The sequence below is a fragment of the Zeus faber genome (assembly GCF_960531495.2).
Source record: "Zeus faber genome assembly, chromosome: 17".
Lineage (NCBI taxonomy): Eukaryota > Metazoa > Chordata > Actinopteri > Zeiformes > Zeidae > Zeus > Zeus faber.
In genome coordinates, this window is record NC_137204.1 from 8,095,596 (window position 1) to 8,119,948 (window position 24,353).

The window sequence follows — 24,353 nt, forward strand, 5'->3', positions numbered from 1 at the left end:
ATCCAATGCACTGATTGGTTGTAGGTCAGAGACATTTTGGTCTGCGCCAGTTGGTAACGCCCCTTGGAAATCAAAAATGAATACTTATACGCATTTGTGAATTAGTGTGGCGATGCCAGGCTACATCTAATGTGTACTCTCAGAAAGAAAACTTTTAAACTCAGTCATTTCTCTAAGCCCTACTTCCCTTCCCTTAAGGCTTTTTATAGCATCTTAGAAGAGGTCGATAAGTTGCATGCTTGTCAGAATTTGTCTTGAAACTGTCACTTCGCAAGGCAAAGCATTGTTCCTTAGAAGTCCAAACAATCCCACAGATCCACATGATGCCACTGTGACAGTAGCGTGTGTGTGTGTGGAGGAGAGCCAGTACTAAATGTTATTTAGCAGAAGCTTTTGTCTGAATTTCCACTATTTTTGTTATGAAATGCTAAACACATTTAATTCTCCTCAAATTATTTTAATCCAAGCTACACTTCGTGTTTAAGGCAGTTATTTATGTGCATTAAGTCATTCTTGGATGCATATACACTATGCATATATATATGTGTTGAGGGTTATGTAATGGTAAATAATCAATAACAATACAACTGTTATGGTGTTATAGAATTACTATACCATAAAGATTTTATTTAGAGACAATTATGACATCCAGTGTGGACATCTTAAAAAAAACAGCAGTTGAGATATTTTATGAGCATCATAGTCTGTAATACATCACATTTTCTGGGGACAAACTTGGGTATTTGGTTAGTGTTAATTTTTCATTGTACCCTCAAAACAGCCTCATGGGGGTGGCTGGGGGGGCCGGGCCTGGTAGGTGCCTGGGCTTGGCGTGGGGTAGGAGGGGCAGCAGGCTGGAGTAGCACCAGCTTGGGGGTCAGGACGAGTTGTATAGTTTATTTACCATTAATTTTTCAAGTACCATAATATCGGTACGTGTAATGGTTGATTTCTGAAACGTGTTATCCTTGCAGGAACGAGTCCACAAGACAGTCCCAGAAACTTTTCCCCGAGTGCCTCAGCTCATTTCTCTTTTGCACGAAGGTAAGCGGGCGACATACTTTACATCACTGCCAATCACAGCAAAAAACGCTAAATAAACATGCTCAAAATGCTGTAATTACTGCAGTTCCACCTGACGCTCTTAAGATCTATTTTTAAACCTCGGGTCATCTGTGCTTGAAATAAGCCAAACGCCAAAAATAGTCTGAAACTTACAATTCCATCAACTGATGTTGCACCACTTTGAATATTTTGACACTTTTTGAAAAAAATTGAATCTTATACATTTCTTTATATACTTAATTTAATATTTTCTTTCTTCTTTAATGTGATCTACAGTCACTGCCACAGAGCAGACAGGTAAATTGATGTTAGGCTTCCATTTACTCATAAAGTATTAATCATCTCTCATTTTCGTTTTTAACCTCCGCATGTTCCTCAGTTGATTCATTTAACCACACTGTTATGCATCCTATGGGTTTTATGTTTAGCATAGAGAATTAAATGTGATTTACAGAACATGTACAATTGTTGTTAATTCATTGAATAAAATATTTTCAGGCATTGTGATAATACACTCAGTGCTTCATTTTTGTGTTTGTCATTATATGCTAGGACTGATGGTCGCCGCTGGTCGCTGGCCTCGCTTCCCTCCTCCGGCTATGGAACCAACACACCAAGCTCCACTGTCTCGGTAAGGATTGCTTTCTCACGTACACCGATGATTCCAAGCAAGCGAATCTAAACACAAACAGGAAAACTACATTAAGTATTTACAATCCATCAATTAAAACATCTACTACATGGGAATAACAGTTCCATTAAAAAAATATATAAATAATATGTAATAAAGAATTACAAGGTTCCTTAAAATTAACATTGGATTAGCTTTTTAAACGTGAAAGGTATATTAATATTGGTATCAATTTTAGTCCTCATTCCAGGTTTGGCTCAGGGGAAGTGTGCCTCCAATGGAAATCGAACGCTCTTTTTGTAAAACAGGCCTGTCACATGGATCCATGGCTCTCTAATCTGATAAATGTCCTTGAAAGAATTGAAATCTTCTGCTAATTAAACAGCTACCACCATATGCTCTTCCCTTTCTTTTCATCTTAATCGTTGAAATAATTATTTCCTAAGCCAAGCATAAGTTTCATTTGTTCAGCTCACCCTCCTCTCAGACCATTTACCGGAGTTTAGCTAAGATAAGATAGACCTGATTGTCCCGAAGGAAATTTGTCTTGGACACAACAGTGCCTGCTGTTTAAAAATTCCATGTAAAATACGATCAACCGCATATATAACCACAACATGCAGTACATTAATACATTCATAAAAAAGGCAATAAAACTTCTCTCTTTCTTGACTCCCTGCTGTATGATATATGGGCGTCGTAGTTTCTCCTACCACACGCCACCCAAGTGGCATTTTCAGGGACCTCCGGCACAGAGACACAGATGACAGGGTTTCAGACATACCGTTTATTGTAGAGAGTGGGCTGTTTGGAATAAGCCCAGGAGCAGATAGATGTGTGTCATGACAAGGGCTCCTCTCCTGGGTGTGTGTGGGGATGGCGGTTTTGCCTGCTGCTTGTTAGACCAACCAACGAGCAACAGGTATGCAGCCACTCTGATCCTGGGCCCCAATTACCTAGACCCAGGACAGGTGTGGCTGCTCAAACCACACCATCCCCACACCACAATGGGCATTATGCATTATGGTGGAATTTGCAAATTTTAACATTAAATAATTTCATTTGTGACTATCACTTAGTTTATTTTAGTTTTTTAAACGCAAATCACTGGAGGATTATTTGAAGAGATCCCAATCCATACACTAAAGCAGGCGATTTACTGTAAGGAGTCAAAAACATCCCAATATTGGAGTTTCCTTTCCTTCAGAGTGGTAGGCCTGATCAGTAGGTCCAAGCCAAATGTCCAGTCTTTACAATGTCTAGTCAAACAAATAACATTTTAGATACAAGCTGCTTGTCCTGTACCGGTCCCTTGCGGGTCACGATTCAAGCACCGTGGTTTGCCGTTGAAAGCCGCCAATCTTGAGATGGGAGACTGAATCCTGTTTTTTCAGATGGGTTTCAGTGAGTGTGAAGATGCAGGTATTTCTTTACGCAGACTTGGAAATTGCTTGCAGTTGGTGTTTTGGGGGTTGTAGTTAAATTCTTCAAAAATACTTACTCGATAATCTTTCATCCAATATACAGCAGAAATGCGATGGTAAAATACATTGTCATCTGCTTTTTTTTTTTTTTTCTTTTCTTGTTCAAAAATATTTATTTCATTTCCAGTCATCCTGTTCATCACAGGAGAAGCTGCACCAGTTGCCCTTTCAGCCCACCCCTGACGAACTGCACTTCCTCTCCAAGCACTTTTGCACCGAGAGCATCTCTGGAGACGAATGCCGCAGAGCCACGGCCATGCGACCCCGCTCACGTAGTCTCAGGTGCCGGGTTATAGAAATGCAGAAAATAATGCCTCCACATTGTATTGTCCCATATTGTTAACACCGCAGCAAGTGATTTTGAAGGTTTGGCTGACATCTCATTTTTTCTTTTCAGCCCTGGACGATCTCCATCATGCTTTGACCATGAGATTATCATGATGAATCACGTCTACAAGGAAAGATTTCCTAAGGTGATGGCCGTCATAGCTTCTTCTTCTCACGGCCCTGTTTCACCATCAGTTACCTTTTGGCTTAAATGAACCTCTCCTCCTGACGTCAGGCCACAGCTCAGATGGAGGAGAGGATCCAGGACATAATTCGCAGCAACTCTCCGGAGAGTGTCCTCCCGTTGGCGGACGGCGTGCTGGGATTTGCCCACCACCAGATCATCGAGCTGGCCAGAGACTGTCTGGAGAAGAGCCGGCTTGGGCTCATCACCTCCAGTTACTTCTGCGAGCTCACTGACAAACTGGAGAGGCTCTTCCAGGAGGTAGGATCTTGTTTAGAGCTAACACAACTACATGAGTGCTCAGGCCATCAGAGTCCAACCCATCTACCTAATAAAGGAAGGAACCTATGTATGTATGTCTTTCGATTATCTCAACAACCGTTTGTCGGATCTACTTCACACTTGGCGGCTGTATTGCTTGGGACCCAATGACGTGCAGTGTTGAATTTGCTGCAATCTGGACACGCGACCAGTCTAATATTAATGAACTTTGAATAAACAACATGCAGTTATTGCGGATGGAGGGAGACAGGTCTCCTATAGCCTTCCCTTCTCTCCTCCTTACCTCCCGTGATAAGCAGACTGTACTGTGACTCTGCTGTGCATGCACAAGCAAACACTTTCACTTTCATTGTTGTAGAGTCTGACTAAGTATTGATAACACGCTTAGTATCTAACTAATTTGATTTTTCTTTTTGATTAATGTCTGCTCTTATACGCAAAAATTAAATAAATGGGTTTTATTTCTATAAAAAGAAATAGCTAAACGACAGTGGGGGCAGTGAGCAAGTAACGTAATCGGTGTACACCCGAACACCTTGTAACGCCGATAACCATGGAAACCGTAATGATGTTTAATCTAAATTGGGACTAAACTAATCCTACTTTAATTATCCAGAATTAAAATTAAGTGCCTTTCTGAGGCATTGCTTAAATTGTTCTAGACTAGGAAATCAGGTAGGACTAGGAAAGGCAATGAAGGGCCAGTCAGCTCCTTCTGTCTGGTCTTGGTCCCGATAATCCATCTTCTCTTTTGTCAAGCTTGACTCTGGCCAGGTTAAATTTAAGACTTCACTTAGACCTAGATTAGCCCTAATCTTGCTTCTGGAAATCAGATTTTTTATTTTTTTTAAACCAATAATAGAGCAAATCTGACACAGTTTTAGACCATGGCTGAGAAAGGCCATTTCAGTTAGTCCAAATTAAAAGTCTGATTTAATCCAAGATTAGGCCTAATCTGTGTCCACGAAACCACCCCATTAAGTCTTTAGCCTGAGCTATTTGTAAAACCCAAAAGTCAGATATTCTTGCATTTACATGTGAAATGCATGTTGCATGTGTCTCCTCTGTTGGCTTCCTTCTCTAGTCCACCGAGAGGTCTGAGAGCGAGGAGGTGAACTTCATCAAAGAACTGGTGAAGAAGATTCTCATCGTCATAGCCCGGCCAGCTCGGCTACTTGAATGCCTGGTAGCTATCATTTCATTTCACCCGTGTACCACAACAAATGATATCTTCAGTGTTTTATGTGAGTATAATATAAAAACGTGTTTCTTACGCCTCTAGGAATTTGATCCCGAGGAGTTTTACCACCTTCTGGAAGCTGCCGAGGGCCAGGCCAAGGAGGGCCAGGGCATCAAGACGGACATTCCCCGCTACATCATCAGCCAGCTGGGCCTCACGCGAGACCCCCTGGAAGGTACAGAGTGTGGAGGGTCGCAGTTAATGACTGGACTACAAACTGAGGGCTATCCCTGTGTTTTCAAATTAAGTTGGCAAAATGCATTTTTCAGCTTTACATTACATTTTCAGAATTCAGTGAACTCTCAAATGTTTTATTTTCCTTTAATCACTCTAGACTTTCCCAAAAAAAAGTCCTCAAAATGTTCGATAAAGCGGAATAATTACATTATAACTGGATTTAACATTTGGAGGTTGTTATTAGCATCGCTGCAACAGAATCTTTTATTTGGTTGCACTATTATTGGTTTTTAGATATGGTGACTCTTCTTCAATGGTATTCAAGGGTTTACTTCAAACTTCGATGATCAGCTCAGGCACTTTTATTTCAGGAGCTATTTAAAAACATCTAGTGTTGACCGTGGCGCTCTACAGCAAATACTGAAATAAGTCACTAGGACAGAATTGGCTAAGAAGGCCGATTTAGCTGAGGAAGGGACGAAGATGTCTTGACTAATGTCCTTCACCGAACAGACTGCCTTCCTAATGATCCCACATCTCTCTTGATTCAGTAACAGGCAGTCATTATGACTAATTAGAAAGAAATGGCCTCCCCACAGACCGTGGACACATTCACACAGGCCGCCTCACTAACCTCCTCATCAGCCTTTCTTTCTGTTCATTTCCCCGGAGCCTGTCCAGTGTTTCGTCTGCCCCAAAGTCTAAGTGTTTGAAGTAGACCTCTAAGGAAGGACAGATGTTGCATCGGATTGGAAATGTGTTCATGTTTGTCAAGGGACAAGTCAACAACCCCCACCCCCCCCCCAACAAACACACCGTAAAGTTCTTTGTAATGGAGTTGTTTTTCTTAATGGATGTTGAACATGTGTTGCCACTCCTTATTTCCACTCCATTTGTTCTCCATTCGGTGTCTTTTGGCGTCAGCATCTTAAACCTAATAGGTACAGTCAAAAAAGTCTTAACGGTGGGCTTTACATTTTATGAGTTGTGTCAGCGCTTTCATTACACACTTTATGCCATGGACATGCGACTGGTGTGGGGGTGGTGTGGTTTAAGCATCCACACTTGTCTTTGGTCTAAGTGCCTCTGGGTTGGAGGGCCCTGAAAATGCCACTCGGGTGGCGTGTGGCGGGCAAAACTGTCACAGTGACACCTGGACAGGGACTATCCAGCACGGGGAAGGGACACAGAAGGGCCGCCTGAAGATGCGCTGGTGCCACCAGCAGGTCATGGGCAGCCCTAGCACCAGCTCTCTCCCGATTGGCAGCAGCCGCACCCAGGATGTCCAGAAACGGACCGGAGGAGAAGCAGCCGCAGCAACCACCACGGGTAACCGCTTGCAGCTAGATGCTCCGCCCAGCAACCAGGCCACCCCTCCAAGCAACCCCTGCAACAGCCAAGCCCGGCTACAGCTTGACCAGCCAGCACAGCAGCCCAAGGAACCCACGCTCCGTAAGGGAGGGGTTAGTCTGCTTCATCCCTGTGAGGGTGGGTCTGCTATGGACTGTGCTGTTCCGAGGAACCAGGTCTCCGAGGACCTTTTCTGTTTTGTTGGACATTTTTATTTTAGGTATGGGAACCCTGTTTCAGAATCTGGGTGTTTATTATGTCAGGTATGCAAACCCTGTTTGAGAGTCCGGCATTTATTTATTTTTTTCTCTGGATGGTTAGGGGTTGGGAGGGAGTAGGCTTTGGCCAGGGATTCTCCCTGGCCTCAGTTTGATGTTTGGGGTATGTTGTGTAGGGATGGTGTGGTTTAAGCAGCCACACCGCTCTTGGGTCTCAGTAATTGGGCCCGGGACCAGAATGGCTGTACGCCTGTTGCTTTTTAGACTAATCAAGAGCAACAGGTAAAACCCCCATCCCCACACACAGCAGAGTACATGTCATGCCATGACATGTTGTCCATCTGCTACGGATCTGTTCCACCTGGCCCTGAAAACGCCACTCGGGTGCTGTGTGGCAGGCGAAAATGCCACAACACCTTTTAAAGTCAGCCTGATACCTCGCTGACGTCTGCGAGCCATTGCAGGGCAAGTGGTCGGATCGCGTTCTGAGCAGTTCACACCACACACTCGATGCTCACAGGAGCACGCTATGATTTGCCTCCGATCTGGGGCTTTGCTCGGCGATCTCCAAAAGCCTGTCCGCAAGTGGAAAATCGGGCCAAAATCATGTAGTCTGAACTCAGCATGGGGAAAGCACTTTACTTGAAATAACATATGGTAACAGAGGTTCTTTGCCCTGAAATTTGTCATTTGTTTGCACTAATTGGGACTTTGCTTCTACATTTTCCCATAGAAATTGCTCATCTAACTGGCTGTGACAGTGGGATTGCAGAAACTCCTGAGGCAGATGACTCTGTGAGTCAAGATTATTAAATGTACATGCATATACATATATGTGAAATGCATTTTATAAATTTTATAGTGTAACCTGTTTCTTCTTTCCATCCTGCCCTCAGTCTCAGAGCCTGAGCTCAGTTTTGCGGTCTCGGCGTAAACCCTGTGAAATGGACTTTGAGATGATGAAACTCATCAGCAATGGTGCCTATGGGTAAGACCATTTGATGACACAGATAATAATCAGATCATTCACTATAGATAATAAATTTAATGTGATTTGTGTTCCTCCCCCCCTGGTGGCCCACCGTGTTACAATGGTTATTGACCCTAAAGGCTTTGGTAGTTTTGAATATCAGACCCCCTGAGGACGTCTAGAGTTCCACTTTGAGCTTATAGAGCTTGTGCGTAATCACCAGGTGTCATGACATTTCACTGCGCATATGTACGATTGTATGTATGTGACAAAAAAATTCTTGAACTTAAAGTGACTGTCGGCCTTGTTAACCCCACAGCGCTGTGTATCTGGTGCGGCACAAGGAAACTAAACAGCGCTTTGCTATGAAGAAGATCAACAAGCAGAACCTTATTCTGAGGAACCAGATCCAGCAAGCCTTTGTGGAGAGAGACATCCTCACCTTTGCTGAAAACCCCTTCGTGGTCTCCATGTTCTGCTCCTTCGAGACGCGGCGTCACCTTTGCATGGTCATGGAGTACGTTGAAGGTCAGCCCTGGGATTTTCTACATATACTTTCATATTAAGGTGATACGCACGTGTATCTGTCAAACTATTTTTGCACATTGTGTCGCTGACATTTACGTGTCTGTGCGTATGTGGCTACAGGGGGAGATTGTGCTACGCTCTTGAAGAACATGGGTCCCCTGCCTGTGGATATGGCCAGGATGTACTTTGCAGAGACTGTTCTTGCTCTGGAGTACCTTCACAGCTATGGGATTGTCCACAGAGATCTCAAACCAGACAAGTGTGTGTCTGTGTGTCTGTGTGTGTGTGTGTGTGTGTGTGTGTGAGAATAAATACATTGGTTTGTTTACTTGTTCACACCTTATTTTCCTTTTCCCTTTCTCCATAGTTTGTTAGTGACCTCCATGGGACACATAAAGCTGACAGACTTTGGTCTGTCCAAAGTGGGACTGATGAACATGACAACAAACCTCTATGAGGGCCATATAGAGAAAGATGCCAGAGAATTTTCTGATAAGCAGGTAGTGTGTGTGGATGTGGGTGTGCGTGCATATACTGTATGTGTGCGTGCATATACTGTATGTGTGCGTGCATATACTGTATGTGTGTGTTTGGAACATTTAGGTATGTGGAACACCGGAATACATTGCCCCGGAGGTGATTCTCAGGCAGGGCTATGGGAAGCCCGTGGACTGGTGGGCCATGGGGATCATCCTCTATGAGTTCCTGGTGGGCTGCGTGCCCTTCTTTGGCGACACACCGGAGGAGCTCTTCGGACAAGTAATCAGCGGTCAGTTTTACCTTAATTCAACTAATGCTATTGGAAAAGCACACATCATTTATTTTGTGTCATCTGCTCCTCGGCAGCTTCAGACGTTGTTTTTGTTGTTTGTTTATTGGTTTGTTAGTTCTTTATATTTTCTGAGATATTCATGATCCTGGAGAAAATTTGTTGTTTTGAGTTTCTGGGTGGCAGATATGGTCTGCTTTCCATCCCACTGCGCCGGTGGGACTGACTGTTAATTAAAGGGGCCTGAACACGCTGAATACATGCTGCTATGGCCACCAGCTACACATGCATATTCATGGCTCTCACACAAATTTCATTAAAATAGGACGCGTGTGGTGTTGAAGAGGCGACCAACATGCCCCCTTATCCTTTCTCTGAGCCCTTTTTGCATAGTTCACTGCGATGTATTTTTAAATGAATGTAAAATGTCAATGCTCACACAATTTTCCTGTGATGCACATTTTGTGAAATTGACTGAGTTGAAGGAGTTTGCTAGAAATTCATTTGACATAAATCCGGCCCCTGTGCACAGTCCTTTCAATTACCTGTTATAAACAGTGTTCGTGTAATGTGTTAAATGCACCCTTAAGAATTGTTTAATTATTAAATATATAAAGTCTGATTCTCAATGTGTTTGTACTTTTTAAGCTTATACAAATACAAAACTGAACTATTGGGATCCATATGTTGAGTATAGTTAAATGTACCTGTTTGGCTGTTTATAGACGAGATCAACTGGCCTGAAGGGGAGGACGCCCCTCCTCCCGACTCTCAGGAGCTCATCACTCTGCTTCTCAGACAAAACCCTCTGGAGAGGATGGGCACAGGTACACACACACACACACACACACACACACACACCAATTATCCGTACAGATTTTCAGAAGTGTGACAGAGTTCAGCAAGGCTCATTATGTTCCCAGAGAAATTAGGTCCGTTAAGATGAACATTTATCATGTAGCCTGCTCACCTTTTCCCTTTGATCAATAATAATTATTTTATGTCCAGCCTCAACCTTGCCCTACGCTGAGTCTGTTAGCGCCACCCGTCCGTACAGCAAAATTGTGTCCATGACCTGAGACTAAAGGTTGCTTGGCATACAGCTTATCCCGGGGAACACAATCGGGGGTGTTTAATGGCGGTCTCCAGCGGCCATGTTGCCATTCACGGCTGTCTCTGCCACTGTGGAAAAGGTCACGGACGCAGAATTGGATTTGAATAATTTATACCCGCAATGCGTGTTTTGACCTGCAGCTACTTTTAACGTACCGCAGAGTGTTCTGCTCCAGAAGTGTATAATGCAAAAGGCCATTGTCTGACTGCATTTAATTTTCATATCTTCATCCTCTTTCTGCACCTGCAGGTGGCGCTGTTGAGGTGAAGCACCATCAGTTCTTCTACAACCTGGACTGGAACAGTCTCCTGAGACAGAAGGCAGAATTCATTCCACAGCTAGAGTCTGAGGACGACACCAGCTACTTTGACAGTGAGTTATTATATATTGTATATTATACATAGTACACATATACACCCATCAGCCACAACAATAAAACTACTACTAATAACCAATAATATTGTGTAGCTCCCCCTTGTCCTGCTTAAAACAGCTCTGACCCATCGAGGCATGGACTCCACAAGACCTCTGAAGGTGTCCTGTGGTATCTGGCACCAAGATGTTAGCAGCAGATCCTTAAAGTTGTGAGGTGGGGCCCCCATGGATCGGGCTTGTTGTTCCAGTACATCCCACAGATGCTTGATCGGATTGGACCCTAACCCCGACCATCCACATGATGTAGAAGAAAACGTGATTCGTCAGACGAGGCCACCTGCTTCCATTGTTTCATGGTCCCGTTCGGATGCTCACGTGCCCGTTGTAAGTGCTTTCAGCGGTGGACAGGGGTCAGCATGGACACTCTGACTGGTCTGCGGCTACGCAGCCCCATACACAGCAAGCTGTGATGCACTGTGTGTTCTGACACCTTTCTATCATAGCCAGCATAAAATTTTTCATCAATGTGTGCTACAGTAGCTCTTCTGCGGGATCGGACCAGACGGGCTAGACTTGGCTCCCCACGCACATCAATGACCCGATGACGGCGCCCGTGACCCTGTTGCTGGTTCTCCGGTTGTCCTTCCTTGGACCACTTTTTGTAGATACTAATCACTGCATACCGGGAACACCCAACAAGACCTGTCATTTTGGAGAAGCTCTGAGAAGGGCCAAATTGTGAAGGCTAGACCACTGGGTCAAATTCTCTCAATTACACTTGCCCATTTTTCCTGCATCCAACACATCAACTTCAAAAACGGACTGTTCACTTGCTGCCTTATATATCCCACCCCTTGACAGGTGCCAGTGGAACGAGAGGATCAATGTTATTCTCCTCACCTGCCAGTGGTTTTAATGTTGTGGCTGATTGTTTACATACAGTATGTTATACATATTATATATTTTATACATTTTCTACACTCATATTATATACATATATATTATTTCATACATATTACAAATACACTACTCACAAAAAGTTAGGGATATTTGGCTTTCGGGTGACATTTATGGAAAATGTAAAAAGTCATGCTACAGTGATATTATATCATGAAAGTAGGGCATTTAAGTGGAAGCATGCAATGCTGATTTCCTCATCTCAAACAATTTATTGAAACAAAAGCCAACAACAGTGGTGGGTGGAGTGTATGTGCCTGGAGTTGAGTGGCATTCATCATCCGGTTCCGCAGGGCACTGTTCACAATGAAGCGCTCATCAGTGTGGGATGTGGCCAAAGGACGTCCACTTCTATGCCTTTCTGTGACTCTTCCAGTCTCTCTGTTGCAACCTGCTGATGACACTCTGTGACACTCTAAGCTCAGTGGCCACTTCCCTCTGAGAACATCCTGTTTGAAGCCTCGCAATGGTGAGGTACTGTTGATCAGTTGTTAGGCGTCGTCTTGGTCTCATGATGTCAAAATGTGAACAGCATGATGAAGAGGACTGTTTAAATACTAATTCTAATTGAACCAGGAAATGTATTGGTCGATTCATGGATCAAACACCTGTTGTGAATTTTTCCGTTCAGCTCCTTGTGAGAGAACAGCAAGTTGTGCAAAAAGTACTGAAACATTGAATAGTTGGACATGTGCATTCAAAAGTTTAGAGAAGGTCAAATTAAGTTCACCTGTAAAGGTTATAGTGCAATTTAGGTTCATCCTGAAATTTCACCCGAAAGCCGAATATCCCTAACTTTTTGTGAGTAGTGTATATATACATGTTACATTGTTATTCACTTATTTTAAGAATATTGCATTGTACATAAACTGCACATGGTTATTAACTTAAAAAGCTCTAAAGGTCTGTATTTTAATTCCTACCCCAGCCCGCTCTGAGAGATACCACCACCTTGAGACGGAGGAGGAGGATACGAATGACGAAGACTTCAACGTAGAGCTGCGGCAGTTCTCCTCTTGCTCCCACAGATTCTCCAAAGTACGTTTATGCATTTTTCCACCATCATTCTTACAAACTACATCACCAAAGGTGCTCCTGTTATGGAAATTCTCATCGGAAAGCAGAAATCAAACCCTATTTCTTATGCAGATCTGTCTATAAAATATTTTTTCCCATTTATTTCTTCAGTATTTGGTGCAAAACCAACCTGGCTTTGCATAAATGTTGAATGCCTAATCTCATACAGAGACTCAAAAGAAACAAATGTTTTGGGGGGAAAAAAGTCATTCATCTGCACTGTGACTTCGCTACTTGTCACCAAAATCTTTTTCTAGTGTAAATGGTCTTTGTAAAATATACATTGATCACACCCAAAGAAGATGGGGTGTTTGCTAGGGCTGCCCCCCCCCCCCCCCCGAGTAGTATTGGTTGTTTTTTTTTGTCAGTCAGTGTGCATTACAATTGCAGGATAAAACAGATAGAAATTTTAAAAAATGCACAGGGATTACATTTCAATGAGGAATTATAAATATATTTTTGTCTGAATCTTCCATGTCCGGATTTTAATGGTGCTACTACGCTTCCCAATACTGCTTATCGATCCGATACTTAAAGAAGAAAAACAAATGAAGAGCAGAATTAACACGGCTTTATTTTCTGCGAATTACGCATGGAGAGGGTGTGATCAGAACAGCCGAATCCGATTCGACTGACAAAGTTCTGAGTCGGGTACAGCCCTAGTGTTTGCATCTCAGGAGTTTCATTTTCAGAACTATGTATGTTTAAATTGAGCCGAAATCATAAATAATCAACCATATCTGTGTGTGTATGATTACCAGGTGTACAGCAGTCTGGATCTGTCCCGGGGGTACTTGGAGGAGAAAGGAGAGGCAGAGGAGAAGAAGAGTGAGAGCCCACTCACTGTAGACTCCCTCAGCTGCACTCCGGACTTTACTGACATGTACGCTAAGTTTTAAATCGTTATTATTCTTAAAGTCCCTGTAAAACAAGAAATGTGTTCTGAGTTTGTCACACCACAGAAAAATGGGTTATTAACGACCCAGCCAAATTTAAATTATTTAAAGAAATTGCCAAGTATATAAAATTTGGTTTCAAAATCGTGAACAAAAAAAAAAGGCAGTACCCTCTGCTCTGAAATGCTGAGGTTGTCTGCTGAAGATGAAACCACGGCCAGTCGTGTACATTGGAGTACATTACATTTAGCAGACGCTTTTATCCAAAGCGACTTACAATTATTCAAACATCGACGGACGCAGCCATCAGGAGCAATTAGGGGTTAAGTGTCTTGCTCAAGGACACTACAGCATGCTAACAGGAGGAGCCTGGGATCAAACCAGCAACCTTTAGATCACTAGACCACCAGCTCTACCGCCTGAGCTACCATCCCCTACCGTCCCCATGTTTAAATGTTGTGCTGAACACTGTCTTGTGTCTAGTTGCTCACCTCAAAGTGTTGCTGTCGGCTGCGGGACTGCTCCTCACCAGGAGCTTCACGGCCTGCTAGCATGCAGCTAATGCTAACATAATCAACCCACGCGGTCAAACTGAAGAGGCGGTTATTTTTTGTTCCAGGCGTCTGTGGCTTGACTTCACGGTCTCCCTGAAGACGCCTTTTACTCCAGGTGTTAATTCCAAAATCAGCGTCTTATCCAAAACTCTGGGCTGTTAGCTTAGCTTATTTCACCACTGATTCTCAGATTCTGACCTGGTGTTTATATAGTGTTAAGGGGAGGGGCCATGCCAAGTATAACCACTCCAAGTCACTGAGTCATGATTTAGCCCCGCCCAAAAAATCTGGACCACAAAAATGGTGAGAAACAGTTTAACGGTCTAACTCCACAATTCAGTATTACATCATTCAGTCTTCTCACATGTTTTCAACAATTACTTTTTAACATGTATAATGCGTTTCGAACAAATCGCTGAATTCACTTTACAGTGACTTTAACCACCTTGACAATTATAAGGGATCAATTTAGTTATAAGGAGTTATTTAAGCTAAGTATAATTCCAAACTCTTATATTCTTTCACCTGAACTTTAATGAAATACATCACCTGTTTATTCGAATAACATCACAATTTATTTATTGGTTGATTTGTTATTGACTAATTTATTCTGAACAAACATTAAGCTTACAGTAATACTCCTAAGCCTAAAATAAGTAAATTGTGGAACATTATTATAAATGTGGCCTATCTTCCTATATTTCGGCTCCCATTATTTTGATATGTTTTGACACTAATATTATACTAGAGAGACTACTATAATATTAGTGTCAAAACATTTCAAAATAATACACATAATATAAAAATGGATATGCATGGACGACATTAAGTATTTGGGCACTTATATGCTAAATCAATGCTACATTATGTGAGTTCCTACAATGTCAATACAACATGGGTTTAATGTGTCCCCGACCAATAAACATTTGCGTATACTAACAAATGTCACCTCCCGATCCTCTTTTTTTTTTGTTGTCTCCCTCATCTCTCCACTAGGCCCTCCCTATCCCACTCCTTGGAAACAGAGAGTCTGGGTCAAGCTCCTCACTCCGGCTTGTTGCCCAAGTTCTCCATCTCTGCCGAGAGCGAAGGGGACGAGACCTCGGGCTTCGGAGACCCCAGCAAGACGTCTTTCTCCATCGGGGAGCTGCCCCAGGATGAGCCTGATCTCACCACTCCAGACAGCATCCACAGTGCAGCTACACTCTCTGGTACAAATATCATAACACACACTCACATGCAGTACATAGATTAAATCATACTTTTCTGATGTTCATATGTACAATGTGATAGAATTCTTCTGATATTTGTTAATGGATGCTTGTTTACATCTATTTTATTTTAGTTCTTGTATTAAGCTATATGGATTGATTTTATTTGAGTTTTCCAGACATTAGAATTTCAATTCATTTTGTTGAAGTACAAACTGTATGTCTTGTTTGTCAGGGAGTTTTTCAGAACATCTGGACCTCCAGCTGTCCTCCAGAGGTGAGGGCATGGAGAGCCCGGACGGTAGCGGTCAGACTCCTGTAGACCCAGGGGTGCAAAGCGCCTCTTTACGTCCTGGGTGGTCTGGGGAGAAGAAAGGCACTGTGGCTAAAGTCCCCAAATCCGTCTCAACTGGTGCCCTTTCCCTTATGATCCCTGGAGGTAAGAAAATGGAAAGATAGAATCTAGGTAGTCTTTTAAGAGATCAGATTTAGAAAAGTTTGACAAAAATGATTGATTGTCTTTGTAATGATTCATGTGATGGATGTTGATCGCTGTGTGTAAAGTGGTGTCCCCGGCTTCTTTTCCAGATATCTTTGCGGTGTCTCCGCTGGCTAGCCCCCTATCCCCTTACTCCCTTTCCTCAGACCCATCTTCCAGAGACTCCTCACCGAGCAGAGAGTCCTCTGTCTGCGCCGCCAACCCACGACAGCCCATCGTCATCCACAGCTCTGGGAAGAAGTTTGGTTTCACGCTGAGGGCCATCCGGGTTTACGCTTGTGACAGTGACATGTACACAGTCTACCACATGGTCTGGGTAAGGACTAATTGACTTAATTCATTGGTTATAAAATATGTCTCTGTGTTGTCAAGGCTGAGCATAAACAACGGTATGTACTACAAGATTACATACTTTAATTCATGTGTGTGTTTTTCAGAATGTAGAGGATAGTGGGCCTGCTCACAAGGCTGGGCTTAAAGCTGGAGACCTCATCACCCACGTCAATGGAGAACCAGTTCATGGTTTAGTCCACACTGAAGTGGTGGAACTCCTCCTAAAGGTTAGTGAGGGTCACGTTATCTGTCCAGACAATTTCCTATATTATGATTGTGAAATGATTTATTTGGTGCATCTGAATTTTTTTATTTTCAGAGTGGTAATAAAGTAGCAATCTCCACAACCCCTTTTGAGAATACCTCAATTAAAACTGGTCCCGCGAGACGGAATAGTTACAGGAGCAAGATGGTCAGATGTACCAAGAAGCCTAAGAAAGAGAAGACCCCAGAAAGGTAAAGGTTTCATCTACACCAAGTGCAGCGTGCATGTTGTAGATTTGTTGCGTATGCAGAAATGTTATAATAGAAAAATGTCAGATTATTGTGTAGGTCTTGGGGACATGTCATCTTTGTGTTTTATTCTCATAATATAACTTTTTTTATTTTTTTATCTTACTTTATGGTTGAGCCTAGGTCCCAATTTCCTTGACTACAACGTGAAGAAAAATAACCGAAAATATGCACTGTATTTCTAAATACAAGTCCCAGTTTGGTGTCTTTTATGTATTTCTGTTTGGCTACTTGCGAGTCATATGCTTTAAAATAATAGAGGAATTGAAAATATCACCTGACGTACCCTGACGAATGTAAATATTTCCTAAACTGAATGGGCTTCTCTTTCTCTTTAGGAGACGCTCCCTGTTCAGGCGTTTTGCCATGCAGCCCTCACCTCTGCTCCACACCAGCCGCAGCTTCTCCTCACTCAACCACTCTCTGTCATCTGGTGAGAGTCTCCCTGGCTCCCCTACCCACAGCTTGTCCCCTCGCTCCCCTACCGCCGCCCTTCGCCCCACACCAGATTTCAATCAATCAGGTGGAGATTCTCATTCTAAAACGGTCTTTCAGCTTTTTCTACTCAAGGCTGCTATATAGTTCTGCGTCGAAAATAGCCGCCGTTGGTACGCCGTGGATGTCTACACTGGTGCTTGTATTTATGGTTCTGCGTCAGTGAATATTCATGTAGTCCACCGAAAGGCTAGATGGCAGTGTCGAGTCTGTTTTAGCACAAATTAATTTCTGGAGAGGTACATGTAAGCTGCCTCGGTGGCGGCCTCTGCAGTCTACGCTGGTGACGTAGAGACCCACAGTGTACCTAAGCCAGCTGTTCGACGCAGAACTATAAAGCAGCCTTTCATCTGTTGCCTAGGATTGTTCTCATCCTCTGTCCCCTTGTTTTGGGTTGAATTTCAGGTGGCAACTCCTCTCAGAGTAGCTCTCCCAGCTCCAGCGCCCCAAACTCCCCAGCAGGCTCAGGCCACATCCGCCCCAGCACCCTCCATGGCCTCGGCCCAAAACTGACAGGACAACGGCTCCGCCAGGGACGTCGCAAATCAGCTGGTAGCATTCCCCTCTCTCCTCTTGCCCGAACGCCTTCGCCTACTCCCCAACCAACGTCTCCTCAGCGCTCGCCCTCTCCCCTTCTGAGTGGACACCCTGTTACGATTTCCAAGACAACCCAAGCCTTCCCCACTAAGATACACTCCCCGCCCACAATTGTTCGCCACATTGTGCGCCCCAAAAGTGCTGAGCCACCCCGCTCACCTCTGCTAAAACGGGTCCAGTCTGAGGAGAAGCTATCACCCTCCTACACGGGAGAAAAGAAGCACATGTGTACCAGGAAACTCAGTCTTGAGGTGACACAGGAAGAGACACAAGGGGAGGAAAGTGGGCCCAGTGACAGAGATTACTCAACGAATGTTGAGGAGACGCACTGTGAGCCTGTGGCGATCACCCGAGTCCGGCCTGCTGAGCAAGGCTGTCTGAAAAGGCCGGTTAGCCGTAAGGTTGGGCGTCAAGAGTCTGTGGAAGAGTTGGACAAAGAAAAGCTCAAGACCAAGGTAGTGGTGAAGAGGCAGGATTGGTCTGAAAGGAGGGAATCTCTGCAAAAGCAAGATTCCCTCTTGGAGTGTGATTCTTCCTCCAATTGTGTAGAAGATGGTGACAAAGGTTTTATTATCAGAGGTATAAGTAAATCCTATAGTAGCCCAGATAGTGGCCAACCTGAGTGCAAAGCAGCAAGCACCACCCTTAAAGATGTTCTGTATAAGAAACTTAACACACCACGTGTCTGTGAGAATGTCCCTGAACCATCAGGGTCCAGCTGTTTTGATAGTGAAGTGGTCCTGCGATCACCCCTCTGCTCTATTCACCCAGACTGGCAGCTGTCTCGACAGGGTAAAGAGGGTATGAAGCCAGAGAGACTGGACTTCAAAGCACCCAACATAGAGTTTACCAGGAAGAGGTTGTCATTTGAAGAACGTGAAGATTGTATATGTCGACTGTCTCCTAGCATCCATGACAGTCTCCATTTTGGCTCAACCAGGTCCAAGAGTCTCCAGCTAGACTCTGCAATGGCTCATGAACATATGAAGGGTGTGCTGGGGAGTGTCCACTCCAGCCCTGAATGTCTAGTCCCCAAGCTCCTATCTGGTAGAGGGGAAAGCGCTGTGGAGAAGCTCCAGCTAATCTCTTCATCAGAAGGCTCTCTGCGGAAGACCTCCTCTGAATATAAACTGGAAGGGCGCCTTGTTTCCTCCCTCAAACCGCTCGAAGGTACCCTGGATATTGGCTTGCTTTCTGGGCCTAGAGTTTCTAAAACTGACTCTTGTCTATCTAAAATGGCAGAAAACTCATCTGACAATGCTTCTTTAGGGCCTCCTCTGTGGCTCCAAAGCCCCATTGAACGACAGATAACAAGCCCTCAGCTAAAACTTGCAGAAAAGCCAAAAAGCCCCCTGGCTTGTGCCATGAGTCCTGGACCTGTTTCCTCTCTCAAGAGCACAGTTTCCTCTAAAGAGCAGCCCAGCTGTTTGACCCCAGATTTCGAATGCAGTAGTATTGTAGAGAAACCTCAAGATAGACGTAATGAATCTCTTAAGGGGCCTGCCTCCAAGGTGGAGGCTTCAAACTTTAGTGCTAAACTGGAGTCCAGGACAAGTATGAAGTCAAATTCATCACTGGCTCATGAACATCGGAGCTCTCGTCATGGTCCCCATTTCACTTCCTGTGGAAAAACACCCTCTATCAGAGAAGTCAGCAATGAAGATCAAGAGGATGAAATGGAACAGCAGAAAGTAACAATATCTATTTCAACAGAAAACTGTGATGTTTCCAAGTTGGCCAACTCTTTAACTTTTTCCTGGCTAGAGACGGGCATAAACGCTGCCCCTGCCTCTAAACAAGTGGCGAGCACAGCTGCAACTGTTACTAAACCCATACGTGTGCCACTGAATAACAAGGTTGACTCTGGGTTGGAGAAAACTCAACTTTTGAGCAATGAAAAACCTCTAACTCTACAGAGTTCAGACACGACCTCGGTCTCTCAAGGGAATGTACAAGAAAAGCCTGTGACTGTACAATACATTATGGAAGATCCCCAGCACATTTCAAAGCAGCAATTATTACTCTATGACCCTTCTGATGGAAAACCACAAGTTTCACTTCCAACCCCATCCACTGGTTTAGCAGAGGTTGGCAAAACCTGGGACTCAAAGTCAGAGGAACAGTCCTGTAATTCAATATCACTTAACAGAGGGGAATTAGGGTCTGCTGGAGAACCTCTGGAAGTGACCGGTGTTACGAGTTGTGCAAGTGGCAAAAGTAACTCTTCGGTGACGCAAATAAAGACCATTACCACGCTTAGATGTGACAGATCTGGACGAGTGGAGGCAAACATGGATATTAAGGTTGATTCTAAAGGTGCAGTTGACACAGCAACCTCTCTTACTGGAATTGCAGAAGCCACAATGAGATTAAATCTAAATGAGCCTGTCGCTGCATGTACAGTAGAGGGTAGTAGCATATTAAAACAGAACAAGGCAGAACCTGCGACATCACCAAAGACTAAAAAAAGCCCGAAAACAGGGTTGGAAACAATAGAACCTGAGAAGCTGTGTTCCACAAACAATCTAGTTGAGAAAGGAAGTCCCAAAGCACCAGAGGAAGAAAGTCCCGTTTTAAAGGAACAGAAAGAAGTTGGTGTGAAGGACACTACTCATGCCAGTATCCCAGTGAAACAGAGACAGACAACTTCAGCAGCTGCAAATGAAAAGGTTTTAAGTCCTAAACCCAAATTGAGACCTGACACACAGCCGCTGACGCACACTGTCCGAAAGGTGGAGAGGGAGACAAAGACCTCTGAAGGAAGATCTCTTTGTCCCCCAGCCACAAAGGGCACTTCACACATTCAAGTTACAGTCTCCAAACAGAAAGAGACCTTGTTTCCATCCACTGGATCTGGCTCGGATTTGAAACAAAAAGCGGCGGGACAACCGACCCCGGGGATCACTGTCGCCGCGAGGCCGAGTGCTGAGGCCAAACCGCGGGAACACCAACCCAGAAGCGTTTCAGTATCGTCAACCCCTGTAACGAAAGAAAACACAGACTCCAAACAAAAACATCTCACTCCAAAAACTGTAAAGCCTGATGTAGCTCCGCCCCCGACGGTGAAGCAGAGCCTGGACGCCAAGCACAAGGACGCCTCGCTCAAGCCTCGGGGCGCAGTTCCTAAAGACCATCTGGCCGCCAAACCCAAAGACGCTACGCCTTCTACTTCTGGTCTACAAAATTTGTCCCAGACAGAGGTGGCCTCCTCCTCCTCCTCCTCACTCGCTACTCCCCCACTCGCGGCCATGATGAAACGAGAGGCACATCCTCCGTGCGGCAAGGTTCCCGGCAGTACAGCTCGAGAGCCTTTGATCAAAGCATCCAAGGAGGGACCGGGACCCCGGGGGCTCGGGTCGGATCCTCACAAGGACCAACACGGGGCCGACATCTCAGCGTCCAGGACAGGCCAGGGCGGCTCTGACAAACAACAGCCACCCTCCCATCGCAGGGACCCAGTGGAGAGGAAGCGAAAAGACGTGGCCCCGGACGCTGGGCCCCCGCCACAGATCAGCACAAGAAAGGAGGCGTGGAGAGGCGATAGAGGTTCCGACAAAGACGCCGGGAGGCACAAGCAGCTGAAGGAGTCTCCCAACAAGAGGTAAAGCAGAGTCCGGTTGTATTAGCATCTCAATATTTAGCTTTAGAGATTTTCGGTTTCGGAAAACATTACAAAAAAAGTTTTGCGATCACATCATCATGCCTTTAATGATTTTTAAATTTGATGACCGGAGAAGCTGTTTGTGTGTGTTGTGTGTGTGTGTGTGTGTGTGTGTGTGTGTGTGTGTGTGTGTGTGTGTGTGTGTGTGTGTGTGTGTGTGTGTGTGTGTGTGTGTGTGAACATAGCATTGCTCTGAAAATGTGCATTTAATAAGAAAACCCTGAAACCTATGGGACTGAATGTAGACATTGGAATTGCTGATAATGTGGTTTTTGAAGTCCTGATTCAGAATTTTTATTTATTTTTTGTCTAGCGACTGATTTTCTAGTTGGTTTCTTTTTTTTGCCGAATGCATTGCGCAATCGGTGTGTCAGGGACGATGGGTGGAGCCTCGCTGTGCTGTGCTGTTAAAAGCCAGTGCCATGAACCGTTTTTGAATTGCACTCTTATTTCCTTGGATCACCGTGTGTTGATGGTGATAGGACTACTGATGCAGACCACTTAAACAATGTCGTTTAACGCCAAATTTTGCTTTCCGACTCGTAATTTTCTAGCACTCAACCTAAAAAAGGGGAAATATAATGTTTGTTTTATTTGTTCAGGGTCAATTTATTGTTCTAAGAGTTGGACTGGTTTTCGTTTTGGGTAGTGGTACACACAAGGGATGCCGCGTAAACCTGTGCTTTTCACCTGAAACGTTTCAAAAGAGAGAGCGGGGCCTTAGAGTAACGGGGAATTAGACCTGCTGTTCTTAGCAGGTCATGGGTTGTTCACATTCCACTCATCCACATGATGTACAATTAGAAATATTTGATTTTTATGCAATATGCTGTAAATACGATAATACTGTAATCGGGATACATGGGCTTACATGAGAGTTGTTTATATTATATGTAGATATTTTGCCATCACATTTGTAGGCTCGTTTATATATCGCAGCACAATGTTCGCCTTGATGTCTCCGCAGTCCCAATTGAGCTGAAGTGATGTTATGTGTGGCTCATTTCAAAAAGGCATTCTGGCTTATAAAATGGGTCAAACTGAGCTTGAAAAGTGGGGAAACCGGGCGTTTGATAATGTAGCATCGTGAAGTAAAACTGTGAGGGGGCGCTCTGCGTCACCCACTGGTGTTGTGGCTCACTGTGGATCTATGGAAATGCCATGATTGTTGGAAGCCAGTGGGATAAAATAATAAATACAACGAACCAGCGCTGGTTGTTCCTGCAGTACAGTGATTTCTAGAAAACAGTGGTGGCTTAGACGCCGCCAAGTCTGGTTTGCAAAAGCTTCAGTCTTAAAGTTGTCAGTCGTGTTTAGTGTTTTTTTTTTTTTTTTTTTTTTTTTTTTTTTTTTAATAAAATGACTTACACTGAGCAACATTTGGCTTAAAGCTGCACCGAGGCGCATATATATATATATATATATCTATATATATATCTCATTGTTGATGTCCATATTGTTCTGTTCATGATGATGCTAGAACGCTCGGTACTTTAGAGCCAAAATTCACATTTTCATCTAATAATGCAAATAATGTTTCTATACTGTAGATGACTTTTTTTTTTTTTTTTTTTTAATTGCAAAACCCCTAAATGTCAACCAGGAAGTAGCCTAGATTTCTCTGTTATGCAGTATTTGCTCTGTTGTGCTGGCTATATTTAAAAACAACAAAAACACAAAAAAAACCTCTAATTTCGAGGAGGACTGAAACACCTCGTACCTAATGTATCCCATAATACAAACTGTTAAAAAAATAAAATAAAATAAAAAAAAAAGAGAGAAAACACCATTGTAGAGATGAAACGTTACCGCGATCTGACGTCTCCATGGGTTAGATATTTTAAATGTTATACCTTCATGTCTCGTGAATGAACAAATGCACCTTAATGTTGTGGACGACAAGTGGATGAGTGGACTCACTTGAATTGTACATTTTAAAAAATGGATCACTGAGTGTATTTTTTTTGGGGGGGGGGGAGGGAGGGGCATCCATTTATTTTTTATTTTTTGGGGGCATTTAAGTCCTCGAAGCACATTCAATGTTTGTTTACAAAAGCATAATGGATGTATATTTTGTATATTGTTGATTTGCCAAATCCATGTCGTCCGTCTGTAGTCGTCTCTGTCGCTTACCTCGCCCTGTCGTGCTCTTTTACTCAACACTTCTGTCTGTGCAGTGAATGTCTTTGTTTCCGTCACGTTTCCCCCGCTTGTCTTTTCTTTTTTTTTTTTCTTCTTCTTCTTTTACTTTGTGGGGAAACTAGTATTCGATGAACTCGCTTAATATGGTTTGTCTTTTAGGATCTGTGCAATAAATAAAAGTGTTTGAGTTTTTGTATATTTTGCCCAAGGAAAAAGCTCTATGGATGTCATAGATGTTGTATAGTAAAAGAAAAACAAATATTTATACTTCTAATGTTGCGTAAATACTGAAAAATAAATCGCAATGATCAAGTAAATGTGTTTGTTTGGATTTTTTTCACATGTCACTTATATACACATAGATTTATTAATGCTGATTTCATACTAAACTACAGTGAGGAGTATTGATGATTAAAATCATTCACTGAGGAATGATCATGATCCTTCAAGGTCTAAATTGATGACGCAAAACTAAAAGTACCTTTGCATGCAAGTATGTTTACCTGTTTTGATTGAATGCATTTTTGCTTTTTTGCTTTTTAAATTATTTGATTATGAAAGGCGCCATAAAAATAAAGGTTTTAATTATTATTAGTATAAATTATAGAGTATAATATTTCGAACGGGAGAAAGTGTGAAGCTGAGACGTTAACCACAGTAATAAATCTCAAATTGTATTATTGGTTGCCACTTAAACTTTACTT

At 43.4% G+C, this 24,353-nt stretch overlaps 1 protein-coding gene across 1 annotated transcript in view; it reads left to right on the forward strand.

Moving 5' to 3' along the window:
- Positions 1 to 23,465, forward strand: part of mast4 (microtubule associated serine/threonine kinase family member 4) — a 75,542-nt gene extending 52,077 nt beyond the window's left edge. Inside the window, exons 7-32 of the mRNA XM_080017952.1 lie at positions 975 to 1,044; positions 1,342 to 1,362; positions 1,618 to 1,696; positions 3,308 to 3,462; positions 3,578 to 3,653; positions 3,743 to 3,952; positions 5,058 to 5,159; positions 5,256 to 5,388; positions 7,692 to 7,753; positions 7,855 to 7,946; positions 8,248 to 8,456; positions 8,577 to 8,715; positions 8,824 to 8,956; positions 9,060 to 9,225; positions 9,951 to 10,052; positions 10,589 to 10,711; positions 12,600 to 12,709; positions 13,510 to 13,631; positions 15,195 to 15,409; positions 15,645 to 15,848; positions 15,998 to 16,224; positions 16,346 to 16,468; positions 16,561 to 16,697; positions 17,093 to 17,277; positions 17,655 to 18,401; positions 18,480 to 23,465. Coding sequence (XP_079874078.1) covers positions 975 to 1,044; positions 1,342 to 1,362; positions 1,618 to 1,696; positions 3,308 to 3,462; positions 3,578 to 3,653; positions 3,743 to 3,952; positions 5,058 to 5,159; positions 5,256 to 5,388; positions 7,692 to 7,753; positions 7,855 to 7,946; positions 8,248 to 8,456; positions 8,577 to 8,715; positions 8,824 to 8,956; positions 9,060 to 9,225; positions 9,951 to 10,052; positions 10,589 to 10,711; positions 12,600 to 12,709; positions 13,510 to 13,631; positions 15,195 to 15,409; positions 15,645 to 15,848; positions 15,998 to 16,224; positions 16,346 to 16,468; positions 16,561 to 16,697; positions 17,093 to 17,277; positions 17,655 to 18,401; positions 18,480 to 21,451 — 6,914 coding nt within the window. The 3' untranslated portion in view covers positions 21,452 to 23,465. The remainder of the gene's footprint in view (positions 1 to 974; positions 1,045 to 1,341; positions 1,363 to 1,617; positions 1,697 to 3,307; positions 3,463 to 3,577; positions 3,654 to 3,742; positions 3,953 to 5,057; positions 5,160 to 5,255; positions 5,389 to 7,691; positions 7,754 to 7,854; positions 7,947 to 8,247; positions 8,457 to 8,576; positions 8,716 to 8,823; positions 8,957 to 9,059; positions 9,226 to 9,950; positions 10,053 to 10,588; positions 10,712 to 12,599; positions 12,710 to 13,509; positions 13,632 to 15,194; positions 15,410 to 15,644; positions 15,849 to 15,997; positions 16,225 to 16,345; positions 16,469 to 16,560; positions 16,698 to 17,092; positions 17,278 to 17,654; positions 18,402 to 18,479) is intronic.
- Positions 23,466 to 24,353: the final 888 nt, after the last annotated feature.